General features: G+C 50.3%; 1 protein-coding gene across 1 annotated transcript in view; it reads left to right on the top strand.

The window, feature by feature from the left end:
- Positions 1 to 16,510, top strand: part of LOC146780130 (2-acylglycerol O-acyltransferase 2-like) — a 32,468-nt gene extending 15,958 nt beyond the window's left edge. Inside the window, exons 3-6 of the mRNA XM_085638131.1 lie at positions 4,562 to 4,766; positions 6,871 to 7,045; positions 10,529 to 10,728; positions 15,990 to 16,510. Of these exons, the coding sequence (XP_085494257.1) occupies positions 4,562 to 4,766; positions 6,871 to 7,045; positions 10,529 to 10,728; positions 15,990 to 16,144 (735 nt within the window). The 3' untranslated portion in view covers positions 16,145 to 16,510. The remainder of the gene's footprint in view (positions 1 to 4,561; positions 4,767 to 6,870; positions 7,046 to 10,528; positions 10,729 to 15,989) is intronic.
- The last annotated feature ends 1,381 nt before the right edge of the window (positions 16,511 to 17,891 follow it).

The raw sequence follows: 17,891 nt of genomic DNA, 5'->3' as shown, positions 1-17,891 counted from the left end.
AAAAACAAAACTCTTCTCTCCTGCAGGGGACTTGTAGCCCACACTGGGTAACTTGCGGTCCCAGTGTGAAGAGGGGATCCTATGATGAAGCATGTCACCCTAGGGTGAGTGAGGGTTCTCGTCTTAACACAGCAGTGCTTCCTAGTCCATTTTTTTTCCCCTCACTTCTCTCCGTGTTTCCTTATACCAACCTCGTACCGTATGTGAGATAGATTATTGGTAGTAGTACGTTGGGTAGTATTAAATACCCTTCTCTGTGAGATACCACATACCATACTTGCAAATCACAAAGGCTCTACCTCCTTGCACTCGCAAAGGGTTTCACACTAGTCTTTTGTGCTCCCAGACAAGATCGGTCCAGGACAGGGAGGCAGGAAATTCCGAACACCTCTGAGGGAGGAAACCTCCAGAACCTTCTCCTTAAAGCTGGCACCAAGAATAAATACTGGACCCTCAGACCCAACTCTTCAGTACTCCTCGACCTGTGGAAGACTCAGTAGGCCTGCTGTGCTGCAAGAAGGACTGCTACTCTGCTGCTTGAGTGAAAAGGACTGGGCCAGAATCTTGGACCCAGGACCAGAGTGACTCCAAGGGCTAGTTGGCTGGCCTCCTGATGAGAGCCTCTGGGACAGAAAAGGCACCAACCACATTGAATCCAGCATCTGGACTTTGCCTGCTGTGAGTCTTGCCCCCTAAGTGATGCCACCACAATCCTGGACCCTTGAAAGTGGGTCTGAAGAGGCACCTCTAGCCTAGCTGTGGTGTTTTGGGCAGAACTGGTGCAGCACCACACATCTCCTTGCAGCTCTTAATCGGAAACTGCAGCTGCGTGTACAATCTGTCGCAGGATCTCACATCACAGCTCCTTGGAACTGCAGCTGCATGACGCATCTGACACATGACTTTGCATCACAAGCCTCAATCGACTACATCCTACAATGACCTCGCACCACAAGCCCAGTCGAATCCTCCATTGCAACCACGACTATGCGACAGAGCCTAGACGTGGAATCTTGCAACACTGCACAGTCACATTTTAACATACTTTGTTCAGTGGGCCTAACTTGGTAATCATACCTGGCTCGTAGTCCATTGTGACCAGATAACCACAGTTGTTTCTTTGTGCTTTTAGGCACTCCTTTTTATTTAAATCTTAAAGATTGCATCTATCCCATTCTACTGATTGGAGTCTTGTCATTTTAGTTATAATTTACTCTATTTTTCCTGATTGGTGTGGGATTTTTCTTGTGGTGTTCTCACTTTATTACTGTTTGGAGTGCTACATAAATATTTTACCCCATACTTCTAAGTTCAGCCTGACTGCTTTGGGTCACTCGACCAGAGGGTTAATTCATCTCTGGTGCACTGACCTATCTGGGCAACTACTTGCACAAGACCATCACCAAGCAGCGACAAGCGCCTTGAAACAATGTTTTACTTCTATCCAGTTCCTATTACTTTAGGGATGCTTGCCTAACATCAACATCCTTCAAAGGCTTGCTCTGCACCTACAGTTAGAATGCTTATACGCACCCAAACTGAACTAGGTCTCATTGGTTACAAATGCTGCCAATGTCTGTTACAGCAGAATTACAACCACTTCCCCAGCCAGTGAAACAATGTTAATGTCCTCTCATAGTGCTAAATAATTGTGAACCTCTGATATCGAACATGGCGCTGCTGTCTTGTCAAAAATGTTATCCTCTGTACCACAGATCTAATATGTTGATAGTCTACATGGTCTGAACTCAATGTAAGGTGCTTTCACCCCTTTCCCTCTGGAACCTATGATGGTCCCATTTCATCTTTCTTACAGATAAACTGATTTGATGCCCCCCTCCTCCAGCTCGACACGAACACTTCACCCCTCTAGATCTCCTGATACTATATTTTCCCTTCTTTTTGTCAAGGCCAGATGTACCCTTATCTGCCTTTGACTTTACCAGTTTCCCTTGCTGCCCCTGTTATGCTCCAAAGCAAAAACAAAAGAGAATGATGGACGGAGTGTTGAACATTGCAAGAACTCACCCCCAGTCAACTGATCTGGGTTTAATCCATCACCATTCTTTAGCCCACTCCGCCACCCCAGTTCAGACATGGCCATATGCAAATCAGTCTGACCCCGTGCCTCATGGGAACAGTCCAGCCCAAACTGCCAAGCCATGTCTTTCCTGGACCGGAAACAAGCTTCCTAGGACCGGTTTCTGGCATTTCAGCCGTCTTCAGCCAGGCTTGCTTGAATCCAGTGGCAAAGTGAGCAAGGGACTCATGTCTGAGCATACCCTGCCAACTTATGGCGAACAAAGCGGTACAAAAGTGCTCACTTTGCCACTGGATTCAAGCAAGCCTGGCTGAAGACTGCTGAAATGCCAGAAACCGGTCCTAGGAAGCTTGTTTCCGGTCCAGGCAAGGCATGGCTTGGCAGTTCGGGCTGGACTGCTCCATGAGGCACAGGATCAGACTGATTTGCATATGGCCATGTCTGAACTGGGGTGGCAGTGGGCTAAAAAACGGTGATGGATCAAACCCAGATCTGTTGAGAGGGTGTGAGTGTTTCATTGGTTCTGATGCTCCGTCCATCACCACCCCCTTTTGTACTGCCTGTTATGCTCCTGCATTTTTTTTACTACTTCAGGTATCTCAGGCCATCTTTGCCCCTGCTTCTCCCCGTCTATTGCTCTCTTGTGCCTCTTGACTTTGTCTTCCCCTTGGTCTCTTGGGTCCTTCCCTCGCCTCTGCTTCTCCCAGTCTCATGTGTTTCTTGGTGTGGTGTTTTTAAAAAAAAAAAAAAAAATTATTTATTTTTCTCCCCCCTTCCCTAATTTCTTGCATCACCGTCCATTTCCCTCTGGTCCAATGAGTTTCTTGTGCCCCTGCACTATGATATGGGACTGCTGATTAACTGCTTTGTCAAATGCACGAACAGCGAAGATTCTGCATGAAGAGCTCATGGTGGTTTTTCCATGGACCTAGCAAAGGATTTAATGTCTCTTCTCTGCATCTCTGGATCCCACCAATTGCTTCAGTGTCTGCTCTTACCTGGAACAGAACAAAGGCTTCGGTTTCTGCTCTTCTCTGCCCCGAAACGCAGCAAAGGCTAAAGTGTCTGCTCCCCCCTTGTTGCTTGGTTTTTCTGCTGCTTCTCAGCTGCAGAAAGCTTCTAGGCAGCACTTCCTCCGGCCTGATACTACTGTGACCCAGGGTGCCCCGCACCCTTGCCAGTTTTCCCGCTGCTGTTATCCCCACACTGTGTTCCGGCTTTCCCAGTACCTATATAATGGAGGACACAGTGCGGCTCTAGTGAGCAGGTCCTGCCAGTTTCCCCTTGCGGCTTGGTGTTTGCCGCGCAGACGGCCAGGCTGCTCCTTCTCTGAAGATAGCCTCCAGCTAGCACTTCCCTCTTGCGACTTTGCCCCAGGTTTCCAGTGCCCCATGGCCTGTGCCCTCCCCAGTTTTCCTGCTGCCATTCTCCCCTGCATGGTGTTTCCACTCCCATGTTTCTCACCTCCCCAACATCCCTTTCAGGATCTCTTGAATGGAGGCTGCGGCACGGCTGTGCAGCGGGAACGCCAAAGGCAAGCCTGTCTGCACCCAGCGGTAAACCGCGTTTACCCCGCCACTTTTTCAACGCAGGGAATCACAACGCGGTCGTTAACAACGACCGCATTGTGATTCCGCATACCTTTACTCCGCAAGTCGGAACAACGACTTGTGGAAGGGGGCGGGGAGGTGTTAGATTTAAAATCCAACACCTTCCATATTGTCCGCACAGACTGGAGTTGGAATAGTAAATTGTACTATTCCAACATCCAGCACCCCCCCCCCCCCCTCCGCACGTCATTGTTCCGAATTGCGGAGCGGAGTAATGGTATGTTGAATCACAACGCGGTCGTTGTAACGACCGCGTTGTGATTCCCTGCGGGGGAAAAGGCTGCGGAATAAGGTCATTGATTCCACCCAGCACCAGGAACCCTGATCCTCCAGACTCGCAGCTACACTGCCACAGATTTGTGCTGTGAACCCTGGACAAGACACCAACTGCTTCTTCCTGCCTCCCCACTCCACAACAGGACTGTTCACCTGCCTCCGCTGCTGCTTCACTTCCACCCCAGGACTGACTGCCTTCGCAGGAACCCACATTACACTGTCCCCCTTCAGCCGAGGTACCCTTCCCCCTTCACGCCCCCAAACAACTGATTCCTCCTGATCAACCCCATTGGCGTGTTGCACAGTGGTCGGAAATCTGGGATACCATTTCCACCCTCATCTCACCCGTAAGATAACCCTACCTGTGTTTGTATACACATGCATAACAAACAATGCAAATAAAACTTGCAACAGTTTTCCCACAAGACAATTGTTTGTATTTTGTTCATAATGCAACTGTAGAACTGTTTCTTTCTCCAAGCTAGGATCCACACAGAGCTAGTGTGACAACAGGGGAGCTAGGGGTGGGATGGCTAAGGATTCAGTCTTTTCTTCCTTGCCTAGGAACAGAGCGAAGTCTTCCGTGTCTGCTATTCTCCTCCTCACTCGGCTGTTATCTTCTTTCTGTTTCCAGTTGGTAAAAACTGCTGACTTAGACCCGCAGCACAACTACGTTTTTGGATTCCATCCCCACGGCATACTGGTCGCTGGCGCCTTTGGCAACTTCTGCACCGAGGCCACTGGCTTCTCGCAGCTCTTTCCCGGCCTGACGTCGCACCTGCTGATGCTACCCTTCTGGTTCAAGGTGCCCTTCTTCAGGGACTACATCATGGGTGGAGGTAAGCGCGTAGGTGGAAGGCGGCCCAGCTGGCTACGGCTACAAACACATCATTTATCTAAACCCTTACCTCCTCCGAATTAGGGCCTACCACACATGGACCCATTGTGTGCTCAGATTAGAGCAGGCACCAGACCCCTGGAAATGTATAGTGCTCCTGGGTAAAAATAAACACCAACACAATAGGGAGCTCTTTTGCTCTCGAGTCAGAGGCAACGTCTGCACCATAGGAAGCTACAGTGCTGCCCGTCATAGGAAATGGATGCATCTCCGGGAGCTATTTTGCTCTTTGGGCAGTGGAAACTTCTGCAGCCTGGGGAGCTAGAGGCTGCTCCAATCAAAGGACCAACTGCATACAGACGTATAGTGGTCAATAAAAAAAATAAACTGGCACATGGGAACCTAAAATGTTTCTAGGTCCAAAGAAGCTCTGGCACATAGGTCATACAGAGGTCAAATTAAAAATCTACCCCATAGATGCATGCAATGTATCCAGGTCATGAAACAACATGTCTTTATATAGTTTCTAAAGCAGGCTTGCCCCGTAAGGGCTAATAGAGTTCAGAGTTGTCCCCTATAATGTGCTGAGTTCAGAAAACATGCCAATGGAGACTTCAGGTTTGCGCAGGACTAAAGAAGGCTGGTCCAATGGGGACTTATAATGTGCACTGGTCAGCAGGAAGTGCAGCTCCAAAAAAAACAATAGTATATTCAATCCAGGGCACTTCTGCCCCATAACTTGTATTGTGTACAGGTAAGACCTGCTTCATCAGGATGTAGCCTGTCCTTGAGTCGGACGTCCTGTGCACCTATAGTGTGCTCAGCGGAGAGTTACATCCTGTCCCACAGGGGTTTGAATTTTAATCCACTTGGAGGCAAGATGGGCCCCTTGGGGACCATGAGTGGTCAGGCCAGAAAAAATGCTGCATCATGGGGAAACTACACCGTGATCACATGAGCGGACTGGTAACAGACCTACAGTGGGCTCATGTCGAAGAGATCTACATCAATTGGGACCACTGGAGGGATGAGGCCAGCAGAAGCGCTGGCCGCACAGGAATTTGTGGGCCCCCTTATGAGTGGCCTGGGAAATAGGCAGGTATTTCCCCACTTATAACCGGTGTATCAGTCTTTTCAGGGGCAGCACAAATGTGGCCCATTATTACTTGGTCTCTGAGGTTCCACTAAGAAATGAGTGATTAATGGCGAATCTCTATTTCTTGACTAATATTACTGAGTCCTTGTTAATACCTCATTTAGGTACCTGAAATCTTCCATAAAAGTTAACAGAGCTCCAGTGTTACCACATATATCATAATTCTGATGGTGTGGTGACTGTCCTTACTGTCTCTATTGGAATTTTTGGCCCATCCCAAGGAGTCCTGGTGAGCTCCTCTGAGGAAAGACCTCTGTCCCTGGGGGAACTGTGATGTGGTTAGGTCATGGGGCGGGCTCTACAGAAAGCCTTATTGTGTTTATCTTTGAATCGTTTGCTCCATGCAGAGAGTGCACATGCCCCTCACTTACATTAGGTGTCCACCACTCACCACCAGCTTCACACGTCGTTATCAGTATAATACGAGAGCCTGATCTCTATATCTCCAAGGTTTGATATGTCTGTGCTCGCTCGCCAAGCTTTGCCGGAGACTCCATCTTTTGACAGACAAAAAGGAGAACTTGCAATAAGTGAAGGATAAGGGAGGCCAGGTTCTAGTCTTGTAACTCCTAAAAAAAATTATAAAAACCCACTCTTTAAAAATCGAACTTTGCTTCCAACCCTGTCTCTCTCTGGTGCATTCAGTGTGTTTGTTTTTTCCCTTTCGACAATTCATCACAAGGGAGTGTCTTGAAGGCTGGGACTTAGTTATCATTGGTGTGAAATGTGCAGTGGCACCAGGACCAAGAATGTGAGGGGTCCACTGCACTCCAATTAGAAGTTTCTTTTTTTTTTTCTCCCCAAACTAGGGGTTGGAGTGGGGATGAGGTGGCTTTTGCCTAATTTGCATTAGAGCCAGTTGCACCTTTGCTAAACCACCACTGACAGGCTTAGCTTGTTGTTTAAGGATACATAATGGTGAATATTGACTCCTCAAATTTTCTTCCAGGATTGGTGTCTTCAGATAAAGCAAGTGCTGCTTATCTTCTGAGTCAGAAAAATGGAGGACAGGTGGCCGTGATTGCAGTGGGTGGACCCCCTGAGTCTCTTGATGCTCGCCCGGGGGCACTGACCCTACAGATCCTCAGCCGGAAGGGCTTCATCAAGATGGCAATGGTTCACGGGTGAGATTCCCCTGCTGTTTCCAACAGATCATGATATGCAAAAGTGCTCCCCACCCGGGCCTCTGCTCCCCACCCGGGCCTCTGCTCCCCCTCCCTGGCCTCTGCTCCCCCTCCCTGGCCTCTGCTCCCCCTCCCTGGCCTCTGCTCCCCCTCCCTGGCCTCTGCTCCCCCTCCCTGGCCTCTGCTCCCCCTCCCTGGCCTCTGCTCCCCCTCCCTGGCCTCTGCTCCCCCTCCCTGGCCTCTGCTCCCCCTCCCTGGCCTCTGCTCCCCCTCCCTGGCCTCTGCTCCCCCTCCCTGGCCTCTGCTCCCCCACCCTGGCCTCTGCTCCCCCACCCTGGCCTCTGCTCCCCCACCCTGGCCTCTGCTCCCCCACCCTGGCCTCTGCTCCCCCACCCTGGCCTCTGCTCCCCCACCCTGGCCTCTGCTCCCCCACCCTGGCCTCTGCTCCCCCACCCTGGCCTCTGCTCCCCCTCCCTGGCCTCTGCTCCCCCTCCCTGGCCTCTGCTCCCCCTCCCTGGCCTCTGCTCCCCCTCCCTGGCCTCTGCTCCCCCTCGTACCTTTCCCCCCCCTCCCCGGCCTCTGCTTCTTTTGTACCTTTCCCCCAGCCTCTGCTCCACTCGCTCCCCCCTCCCCTCGTACCTCCCCCCCTCGTACCTCCCGTCTCCCCTCATACCTCCCCCCCTCGTACCTCCCGCCTCCCCTCGTACCTCCCCCCCTCGTACCTCCCGCCTCCCCTCGTACCTCCCGCCTCCCCTCGTACCTCCCGCCTCCCCTCATACCTCCCCCCCTCGTACCTCCCGCCTCCCCTCGTACCTCCCCCCCTCGTACCTCCCGCCTCCCCTCGTACCTCCCCCCCTCGTACCTCCCGCCTCCCCTCGTACCTCCCGCCTCCCCTCATACCTTCCCCCCCCGGCCTCTGCTCCCCTCGTACCTTCCCCCAGCCTCTGCTCCCCTTGTGCCTTTGCCCCCTCCCCTCATACCTCCCCCCCCCCCCCCCCTCCCTGGCCTCTACTCCCCGCGTGCCTTTTCCCCTTCCCCCTCGCACCCCCACCTCCCTGGCCTCTGATTCCCTTGTACATTTTCCCCCACTACCCTTGTCATCTGCAATCAACTGACGAACACCAGCCAAACAATAACCACTTGGTCCCCATTCCTCATACCGACTACCATTATGCCGTCCATCCACTCCGGGGCACTTACTGACCCCCCCCCCCCCCCCCCCCCCTCTCCCTCCTCTGCCCACACAATCTTTTCAACCTCGTAGCCAGCTCTATCAGCAGGGAACTCGCCAACATCCTCAACACCTCCATCTTCACAGCAAATTTCCCAGATGGATGGAAATGCAGAGGTCTGCCTTCTCCTCAAGAAGCCCTCCGCCTCCCCTGCGACAATAAATGACTGCCAATCTCCCTGCCCCCCCCCCCGATCCAAAGTACTTGAGAAAGCCATCAAACAGTTCACAGAGTATCTGGAACTCTACCACCTACTCGATGCATCAGTCAGAATTCCATGCCAACTACAGCACCGAGACCACGGTGATTAGCGCCGATGACATCAGATCCCTCTTCGACTGTGGAGAAACAGTGGCCCTGATCCTCTTTGACCTGTCTACTGAGTTCGATATCATATCCCACTACACCTTCATCCAGGGCCGGACTGGGAACCAAAACCGGCCCTGGCAAAGTGCTCGGCCGGCCCCCGGGGCTTGGGGGTGCCTTCGAGCTCTTTGCCAGGGCCGGTTTTCGGCCGATTTTGTTACAGGGCCGATTTTGCAGCTATGCTGCAAAAACGGCCCTGTAACAAAAACTGCCCCCACGGGCCCAAAACCAGCCCCCAACCGTGCAGCGCACCGGGTGATTACCCGGTGCCCGCATGGCCAGTCCGTGCCTGCCCTCATCAACTGACTAAACATCGGCATACATTGAAATGCCCTCAAGTGGATCACCTTCTTCCTCTCCGGGCGCTTACAGAGCATCTGACTACCCCCTTCACCTCACCACCCAAGAGCATCACATGCAGCACACCCAAAGGATCATCCATCAGCCCCTCTCTGTTCAACATTTACATGAGCTCCACCCCCTCACTGATGTCCTCAGATCCCACATGCTCCACATAATCTTACACAGACAGAAAACGTATCCTCTCACGCCCCGAAAACCCCTCAACTACCAAAACCAACTTCTGCAACATCATGACCAACCTAGCAAAATGGATGAGGGACAACTGCCTCAAACTCCTCTGACACAAACAGAAGTACTAACCTTCAGGAAGAACACCTCCTCATGGGACCACAGTAGGTGGGCAGTGGAACTTGGACCAACAGCCACATCGACAGACCATGCACGCCACTTTGACATCATACTCGACAGCCAACTGAGCATGAAACAAGTGCACACCATCACCTCCTCTTGCTCCCACACCCTCCTGGTTCGCAGAATCTTCATATATATCCCAATCAACTCCAGAAAGACAGTCACACAGCCCAGCTGTCTTGACAATGACCACACTCTCTATGCCGGAATAGCCACCCAGCTTCTCACACTCTTGAACGTACAGAACACCGAAGCCAGACTCATCCTGGTCCTCCCCAGACACTCCCATCACCCCTCACCACCCCCCACCCCCCCCACCCGCTATCTCAGAAACTTCCACTGGCTACCCACTCCGTAGAGTTGCTAGTTCAAGAGTCTCACACATGCATACATGGCCCTACACACGCAATGACCATCCTAGATCAATCATCGACTGAACTTCGACCTACCCATAAGACACCTGCACTCTGCCTCTCTTGCTCTCGTGCACACACCCGCAATCCTTTGCAGCTGCAGGGGGGCCTACTCCTTCTCTCCCATCATGGCCAAGACCTGGACTGCCTTGCCCCTCCACCTCTGTACAGCACCCTCTCTAGCAGACTTCACAAAAACTCAAGACCTGGCTCTTCGACTGAGACTCCGAGCCCAGATACCCTTGGGGGTGACAGTGCCACACTATACACATGCTGACTGATTGGTATCTCTCAGCTTCCCCATAAAAGCAACCACGGCCCTCATTCCCCGTCATCCCTTCAGCACTTGTCTCTAATATTTGGCCAACCACTGTTCAACTTCTATTTGCCCCCTCGCTTAGCAGTGCTTATTTGGTAACAGAATACGGGATGCTGAATACCGAGGCAGTATAGTAGTAATTTTACCTCCATGCCTCTTTTAATCCTCCACCAGACAGACCCTGCTCCTTTTATCCCACTCTAAAAGATTCCTGATTTCTCCCTTGGTGTTTTTTTTTATTTTATTTATTTATTTTTTTTCCCCCTCTTTTGTCCCCCCTCTTCCTTTTGTGTTTCTTTCTTGCTCTGGGTTAGTCTGTTGAAAAATTAGTGCTGGTTGGCCACACCTGCAACCACCTGTTCAAATTAAGCACTGTCCCAGTAACCCTCAACACTGCTCCCATCAAAGCAGCAATTGATGCAATCCCTTTCTACTGCAGGGCACACCTCGTTCCAGTGTTCTCCTTCGGGGAGAATGAGCTCTTCAACCAGGTCGAGAACCCTCGTGGCTCGCTGATCAGGACAATACAGGAGGGGCTGCAGAAGAAGATGGGTGTGGCACTGCCGCTCTTCCATGCCCGTGGTGTCTTCCAGTACAGCTTTGGTCTCCTGCCCTTCCGGAATCCCATCCATACTGTTGGTAAGAACAGGGGCATCCTCCTAAGCCAGCTTGCAGCATTAATAGATCTGCGAGGTGGTCTTTCTGCTACCATATTGGGCTGTGTTGCACCTTTGGTTTAAGTATCTGGTTTGAGACTATTCCCTACTCCAGTATTTAAGGGCCTTCAGTTGATCTACGGACTACTGCAGACATGGTCCCTGCTTCCTGCTTCATGTCTCATTCTTCCCACAAGTAAATGGGATCGCTTCAAAGCTTTGTTTGAGAATGCAAACATGTCGTGGGGATCTCCAATGCATGTTGTTGGAAAATAAATGTCCTCTGCATGGTGATCTAGCATGTACGCCTTTCTTGAGTGCACAGAAGGTGTTGGATCTAATATCCTGGCTTTTAATTTAGCCCTGATGTCCTGCTAATCTAGTGTCTGCACAGAGGCTTAGGTTGGTCACTGGCCATGCAAAGTCAAGGACCTGTCCTCTGAACTGGAGGGGTACACCAAGTGTGCCCTCACACTGGACAGAGCATTACTCTTCTTTTTATTGGTTTAGCAAATAAGACCGTGGTGGCAGTATACTGGGTTTTGTGATCTATATCTATGAGTAGACCTGTTTATCTGTCCGTGAGTAAGGCCTTCGGCCCTTCTACTTATAAAAGTCCACTATTCATTATGTGAAACCCAGATCCTTGCACTCGCAGCATATGTATATGCCTTGTGTGTAATACATACAGGGTAGTAGGACTATGCGTGTCTGAGTACTGAAGCCAGTGACATCCGTTTTGGATGCCCCTGGTTTAGCATGGCACAAGATGGCGGATGAGAATCTCACTAAATAGCAGACGGGCATTGCTAGCATTTCTGTGGCTGGATGATGAGCATTGAAATGAAGCTGGAGACTGAGCTTCCCTTGGAAATCTCCATGACTTCAGTTAGCAAGGGGAGCTGATTAGTCCTTTCTGACCACCGTCATTTGGTTGAGCGTAAGGATGCTGATCGGATCTGCAGCTTCGGCTGTGCACGCTGAAGACATTTCTAGGCAAGATCTGCCAATTTTATTTTTCCTGATTATAGCGCCCATAGGGGATTTTTGACCAGGGATATTAACCCTTATTCTGAAATTACATGGTGTAGTTATTACTATTTCTGTTTGAATAATAGTACTTACTTTCTTCAAAATAAACACTGGGCTGGATATTGTGGTTTTTTTCTGTTGGTTGAGTTCTGAGATTGTGCACCCCAACACTAACTCCCCGAGAAGCCTATGAGTGTTCACCCTCACTACCCTGAGAGTCTAGTGTGGAAAGAGTTGTATGTGGCACAGCTTTGAAAGTCCATGTAGGATGGAACCCCCCCTCCCTCCCCCCCGACACCAGTGAAAAACTACATCATTCACCAGTGATGTGGGGGGGTGGGGGGGCTGGCATAGCCCTGATCTGACTTGTGTACGACCCTCCACTCTACAGAACAGGGTCTTACACTTGTCTAGAAGGGATGTTTCCATGCAGGTTTTTAAAAAACCTTCGATTATGCTGCTGATTTATTATATGTACATTTGTCCCATATGGCAATTTTATAAATCTGCCATGGACCAGTGCATGTACGCCTACGTTTACCTACCCTGGTATAAACTGGCCCCTTACTTGTATAGCAAGACATTAGCAGAGTGACTGGAATTAGCAGAAGGTCCTGTTATGCAGCAGGGTTGGTTAAATTATGCTGTAAGAAAAGGCAAATTCTGCTGCTTGGTACTACAGGGGAAGCGCGCGCAGCTCCGTTCTGAACCCATCATTCTACGGAGGTCTGTGCTGGTTCATACTAAACCCATCATTCTACGGAGGTCTGTGCTGGTTGGCCCTCCAGAGGAAGCTTGTGCGATCCCATTCAGTAGCCACAATCCTATGGAGTCCTCAGTTGATTGGTGCTCCAGGGGCAGCTTGTGCAGTCCCATTGTTAACCTATAATTCAAGGGACTCCTGTATTGATTGCTTGAGACTCTGGGTTGGACTCGGACACAATATAGACCAGGCCAGTGATTAAAAGTCCACCATTCGAGAATTCGATAGCTTAAAAAAAAAATGGCCCATTTTGCATGTTGGGGCATTTTTTACTTGTAAAAGTCATGCTGCATATATCTTTTGCCAAGTATGGGAGACTGCATGAACGTGTGCTTGCCCTGGCCAATATTTATGGTAACAGCAGGGAAATTAACAGTAAAAAGAGGCCAACTGGCCAATAAAACCGGGCCACAAACAGCCAAAAAATCATTCCAGAAATTGACTTGTGAACCCAGCCCTTCTGACACTGACAGACTGCCCTTTTGGCCATTCCGACCTTCATGCCCCAGAAGTGTGTGCATTCCTATTCTGGAAACTATGAATCTTCTTTTGGTTTTTTTTGTTTTTTCCCTCCCTCAAAGCTGCTATGACAATCGACCACTATTGCCCCACAACAGTGCTCCAAAAACTGTTTCACTACCTGAAGAGTTTGCCACTGAGTGGTAGTTCGCCCACCACCCTCTACTGCCCTCCGTTATATATCCTCCATTTATTGTCCTCAAACTAGGATCTGATCACCATCCTCTATTGCCCCAAAAAGATGAGGTGACCACCATCCTACGGCCATCAACTTGTATTGCCTCCGAGTGCGCCCTGCGGCACTGCTCTAATGGTATGCGCCCCATCTCCTGTGGAAACGCATGCGTAAGTTTCTTCAGTGCGCCATTGACCCCCCTCTCCTTTACTGGCTCGCCCCCAGAATGATCTGCCCAGTGCCCTAGATTATCCCATGGGGTGTGACCAGAGCCCTCAGTTGCCCCATGCGCTGCTGCCACCGTCTGATGCCCTCTGAAAGGGCGCCGCTGTCGCCACTGCCTGCAGGGGTGGCGGGGTGATGAAACGCCGCATGTCTCCTGGCATGGCTGGACTCTGGACGTGCACCGGGCTGTGTTGTGCAAAGCTGCAGGACTTTGCTCAATCAGGTTGGTGGGAAGTGTGGGGGGGGGGGGGGGTGCGAGGACAGAGGTTGTTTGCTTTTTGTCTGGTTTCCAAACATGTTGCAGTTTTCTGGTCTGCAGAGGGAGGCGGGCAGCGAAATAACAGAGCAGAAGGTCACGGAGAGGATTGCAGCCTGGCCTTGTGGAGTCCACACCGAGGAGCTGTACCCCTCCCTTACTAGCCCCGTACTGGGACTCGCATATGATGACCTTGCTGCTTCGCCTCAATTCTGAGTGATAGCACTCTTTACAAATAGTCGAACTCACACACAGCTCTTTGCATGTACCTCAGTCCTGACCTGCAGCTCCCCCCCCCCCCCTCCTATTCCTGTACTGAAACTCGAGCTCACAGCTCTTCAAATGCACTTCAGTCCTAATGTGCAGCGCCCTCTGCTGGTTTGCTCTGCAAAGCGCCCTACTCCTAGCCTCCGTAGTCTGTTCTTGCAGTACTGGGACCTTCACACACATACAGCTCTGCCGAGGCACCTCACTGACACAAGCACCTCAGCTCTGGCACAACTTCTGTAAATGTTTCTTTAGGTGACCAGGGCCCCGGATTTTCGTCAGTTGTCTTGGCTGACTTCAGCAAATGTAGTTTGTGTGCCAGTTTTATGAGAGGGTCGATTAAAAAAACACAGGGAGGCACAATTTGTGTTCCAAAGCAGGTCTGGCTAGCAGCTGTCTTCAGAAAGCAGGTTAATTAACAGATAATGTTTTTTTTAAATGACATTTTATTTAATTTCTTTGTGCCGCCTGTGTTTCTAGGTGCAGCGCTATTCTCCTGTCCCCCTTTGTTGATGGAAAATGATAGCACTTTTTCAAATTTTGGAGAAATTCCCAGTTTTTCAAAATCCGGCCGGCCGGTGGTAATATGCAACACTCCTAGGCTCGAGTCCATATGGCTCTACTCATTTTATCAACCTCTGAAGGATGAAAGGCTAAGTACCACTGAGTTGTGTAATAGTAGACATCCGTTATGTCATTAGCGCGGAGTAAACTCGTGGGGTAATTAAGGTATTTTACACATACAAGTTTCGTATGGGGAAAGGTGGAGCTGGTTCAAGAGTTGGATGGTGGGGGGGGCCTACTTTAACATGGGAGCCAATCTAGCACTTTCAGCTCATGAATACAATCTTTGGCGGAACACATTCCTTGCTCAAATCTGGAGCCATTTTACCGTTCCCTGTGCCCAGCGTCGGATTGGTAATGAGGGCTCTCGGGCAATGCCCGAGGGGCCGGTAGCCGAATTCCAGCGGTGGGCTGACTTTTTTGGAGCAGCCAGGGTGGCCGATTTGGTGGTTTCTGCGTTGTTTGATGCCACCAGAGGGTACCGGAGTGGCCTTTCTGGAGGCAGATGGGCGTCCATTACCTCCTTTTTATAAACAGCAGAGGTGTCCCTCCCTTTTTCTCGCAGGGCTGGGCCATTACTGCATGCATATTGAGCGGGGGCGGGGGGCCTGAGCAAAAGTGGCCTCACTTGTTTTCAGGTGCTTCACCAGTGCAAACTAATCGGTGCATTTTTTTTTTTTTATTTTTTTTTTTGTATTTTGTTTAACAGCCCTCTTCCCCCCCCCCCCCCCCCCCCCCCCTTACTAAAGTTTCGCCGAAGCAGTGTTTTGCGGAAAGGCAATATGCAGAGGTGGGCCACTTTTTTTTTTGGTGGGTTTTTTATCTGAATCTAACCCTGCCAGTGCCTAATAAAAGGTTTTGAAACAAGCACCGGAGATGACCAGGCACCCAAAGGAGGGGAGGGGGCTGACTCATCCCCGTTAGACCATCGCCAGAGAACAAAGTTCTACATTACTCCTTCCCCAAAGAAGAGATCAGACCATGGAGTCCACAGCGTCCAAGTGAGCTGACGGGCACGCGCTTGTGAATAGCTTAATTGGACTCCAGTACCTGCGCCCTTGCATGTCCAATTACCACAATGCTCGAGGCAGTGGAAGTGACCTCATGCACCCTTGTCCTCTGACATCACAGGGTCCATCCCTTGTTCTACATTTCGCCTTTCCGTAGCCTTCTGTTGCTGCGGAGGGGCTTGAAGCGCAAGGAATGGGAGCCTTGTTTACTACTTCTGTTACCTTTATGACCCCCCCCCCCCCCCCCCCTAATACCAGGAGCTGCAAAGTCAGTGCCAGAACTGTGGAGTGTACCAAAGACTGCACCAAGAATAGCAGTTACTCCCCCTAAAGGACTTCTGTGGGCTCACCCAGTTAGGAGGGGGTGGAGGAGGTGATAATCAGACATAAATCCCCTGTGCTCACAGGAACTCTTTTCTTTGTTTCTTTCTAGTTGGGGAACCCATCGTGGTGGAGAAGACCCCAAACCCATCCCGGGAGTCGCTGGATCAGCTGCATAAGGTCTATCTGGAGAAGCTCGTACAGCTCTTTGAGGCAAACAAGACCCGCTATGGGGTCCCCGAGAACAAGCATCTCAACCTGATCTAAGGACATTTTTCTGCTTCAAAAATGGAGGATTAACTGGCATTTACTACATCGCATGTCTTTCAAAGACTGTTGGGGGAGGAGGGTTTACACAGCCGATCCCATGAGCAGGCGAAGCCCTCTGCAGATGCCTGAGTTGATGGGTGATGTTTTTCACAGGTGGAAGGCATACCCCCTGTTTCTCCCCATGCAGTCCGGGGTTGCATGGTTCATTTGATTCATGGCTGGCCTGGATTGCGACATGTTGAGCTATATGTTGGCGACTTAATGAGACCAAGGTCAGTATATTGCAAGGTGGCGGCCTCGGTGTTCTGTGAACGGAGAGGAGGCCTGCGTATGCTACCAATAAAGAGATTATTTTTTCATTGATCCCTCGGGCTTTGCGGTCTTCTTGGCATCCTGTTACTCTAGGGTGTGGCTGATTTTCTGATTGCACAATAGGGGCTTTGGTCAGAGTGTCATGCTAGACTCTGGTGATTGGACCCCTCAGATGTGCTAATCCACAGATTTCCTGGGAGATGACCCATTAGGAAAGGCTGAATAGTAGGCTTTTGTGGGTGGGCTACTCCGTGTTCAGTAGTTTGTACCTCTAGGCTGAAGTCGTGGCAGAAGTAAAGGATTCCAGTCTCTCAGACGAATGAATCTGTGGTCTGTTTCCCGCTGCTGTGGGCACTGGATGGGATCTCTGGGAGGACAGCGGTGCTCTGTGTGGGCAGCGTTTTCCAGGAAGTACATCACCCCTGACCACTAGATCTTGTGTAGAAGATGAGGCTCTCTGGTTGGGTGTATTTATGTGTTCGACCCTTCTTTCTGTTGTACTGCACATAATTGTTTTGCAGAACGTAGGGTATCCGAAGGCCAGTAGTTGCATCAATGCGGTAGCCTCTGTACATGAAGAATGAGATGATGGACCAGTGCATTCAACACTGAGATTTGAAATATATAAAGTCTCTATACATTTCTAGGTCTGGTTATTCAGCCGTCTGTATTTACCGGAGCTCAAACCAATATAAACACCAGGGCTTTGCGATCGCCCTCTTCTGCCAATGCTTGTTTGAAATGTGAATCACGTTTTGGATGCCCATAGCAGTACTGGAGGTTTGCATTTCGCAGTGGTAATTGGCAAAGGAGTATGTCTCTAGCACTGCAGCACCAGGTCAAACACTGCTGGGATCATTTTCAGACACTACTACAACCAGATCTATAATCTCCACTTGGATGCTGCAGGGGGGCAGACTGTAGGCGCTGGCTGCAGGAGCTCATGTGAGGCAGAGGAAGAAAAGCATTTACAATACAGAAGGTCTTGCATTTGCGAGAGTTCGAGCTATTGGGATTGTAAATGACTGGCTCTTATTTAGGTGTTAACTAACACCTAAATAAAAGGGATTGTCATTTACAATGCCAATAGCGTACATGCCAATAGACTGCATTCGGGCGGGAGACTTCCGATAAGTGATTTTTATTTTTGTGCGGTCTCCTGCCTGAAATTGCCTCTGCTTTCATGTAAGTCAATGGGAGAAATACATTCACACTTTTTTAATCTCCCACTTTGCTCTTCCAAAATGTTGACATGTACTAACAATAGTTCAAACTCTTGTAAATGCGAGACCTATTCAAAGAAGCGCCCGCCATTGTCCCAGGCTGCAAGGAAAGTGCAAGCACGCGTGGCGCACTGAATGTTGGAGGAAAGCATGTCCTGCCTGCAGTAGCAGAAACGCGTAAAAGAAAATGGTGCTTGTACACAAAGACA

This window comes from Triturus cristatus, chromosome 12, assembly GCF_964204655.1.
Source record: "Triturus cristatus chromosome 12, aTriCri1.1, whole genome shotgun sequence".
Classification (NCBI taxonomy): domain Eukaryota; kingdom Metazoa; phylum Chordata; class Amphibia; order Caudata; family Salamandridae; genus Triturus; species Triturus cristatus.
Note: the sequence above shows the minus strand (reverse complement) of the source record. Positions and strands in the feature narration are given on the sequence as shown.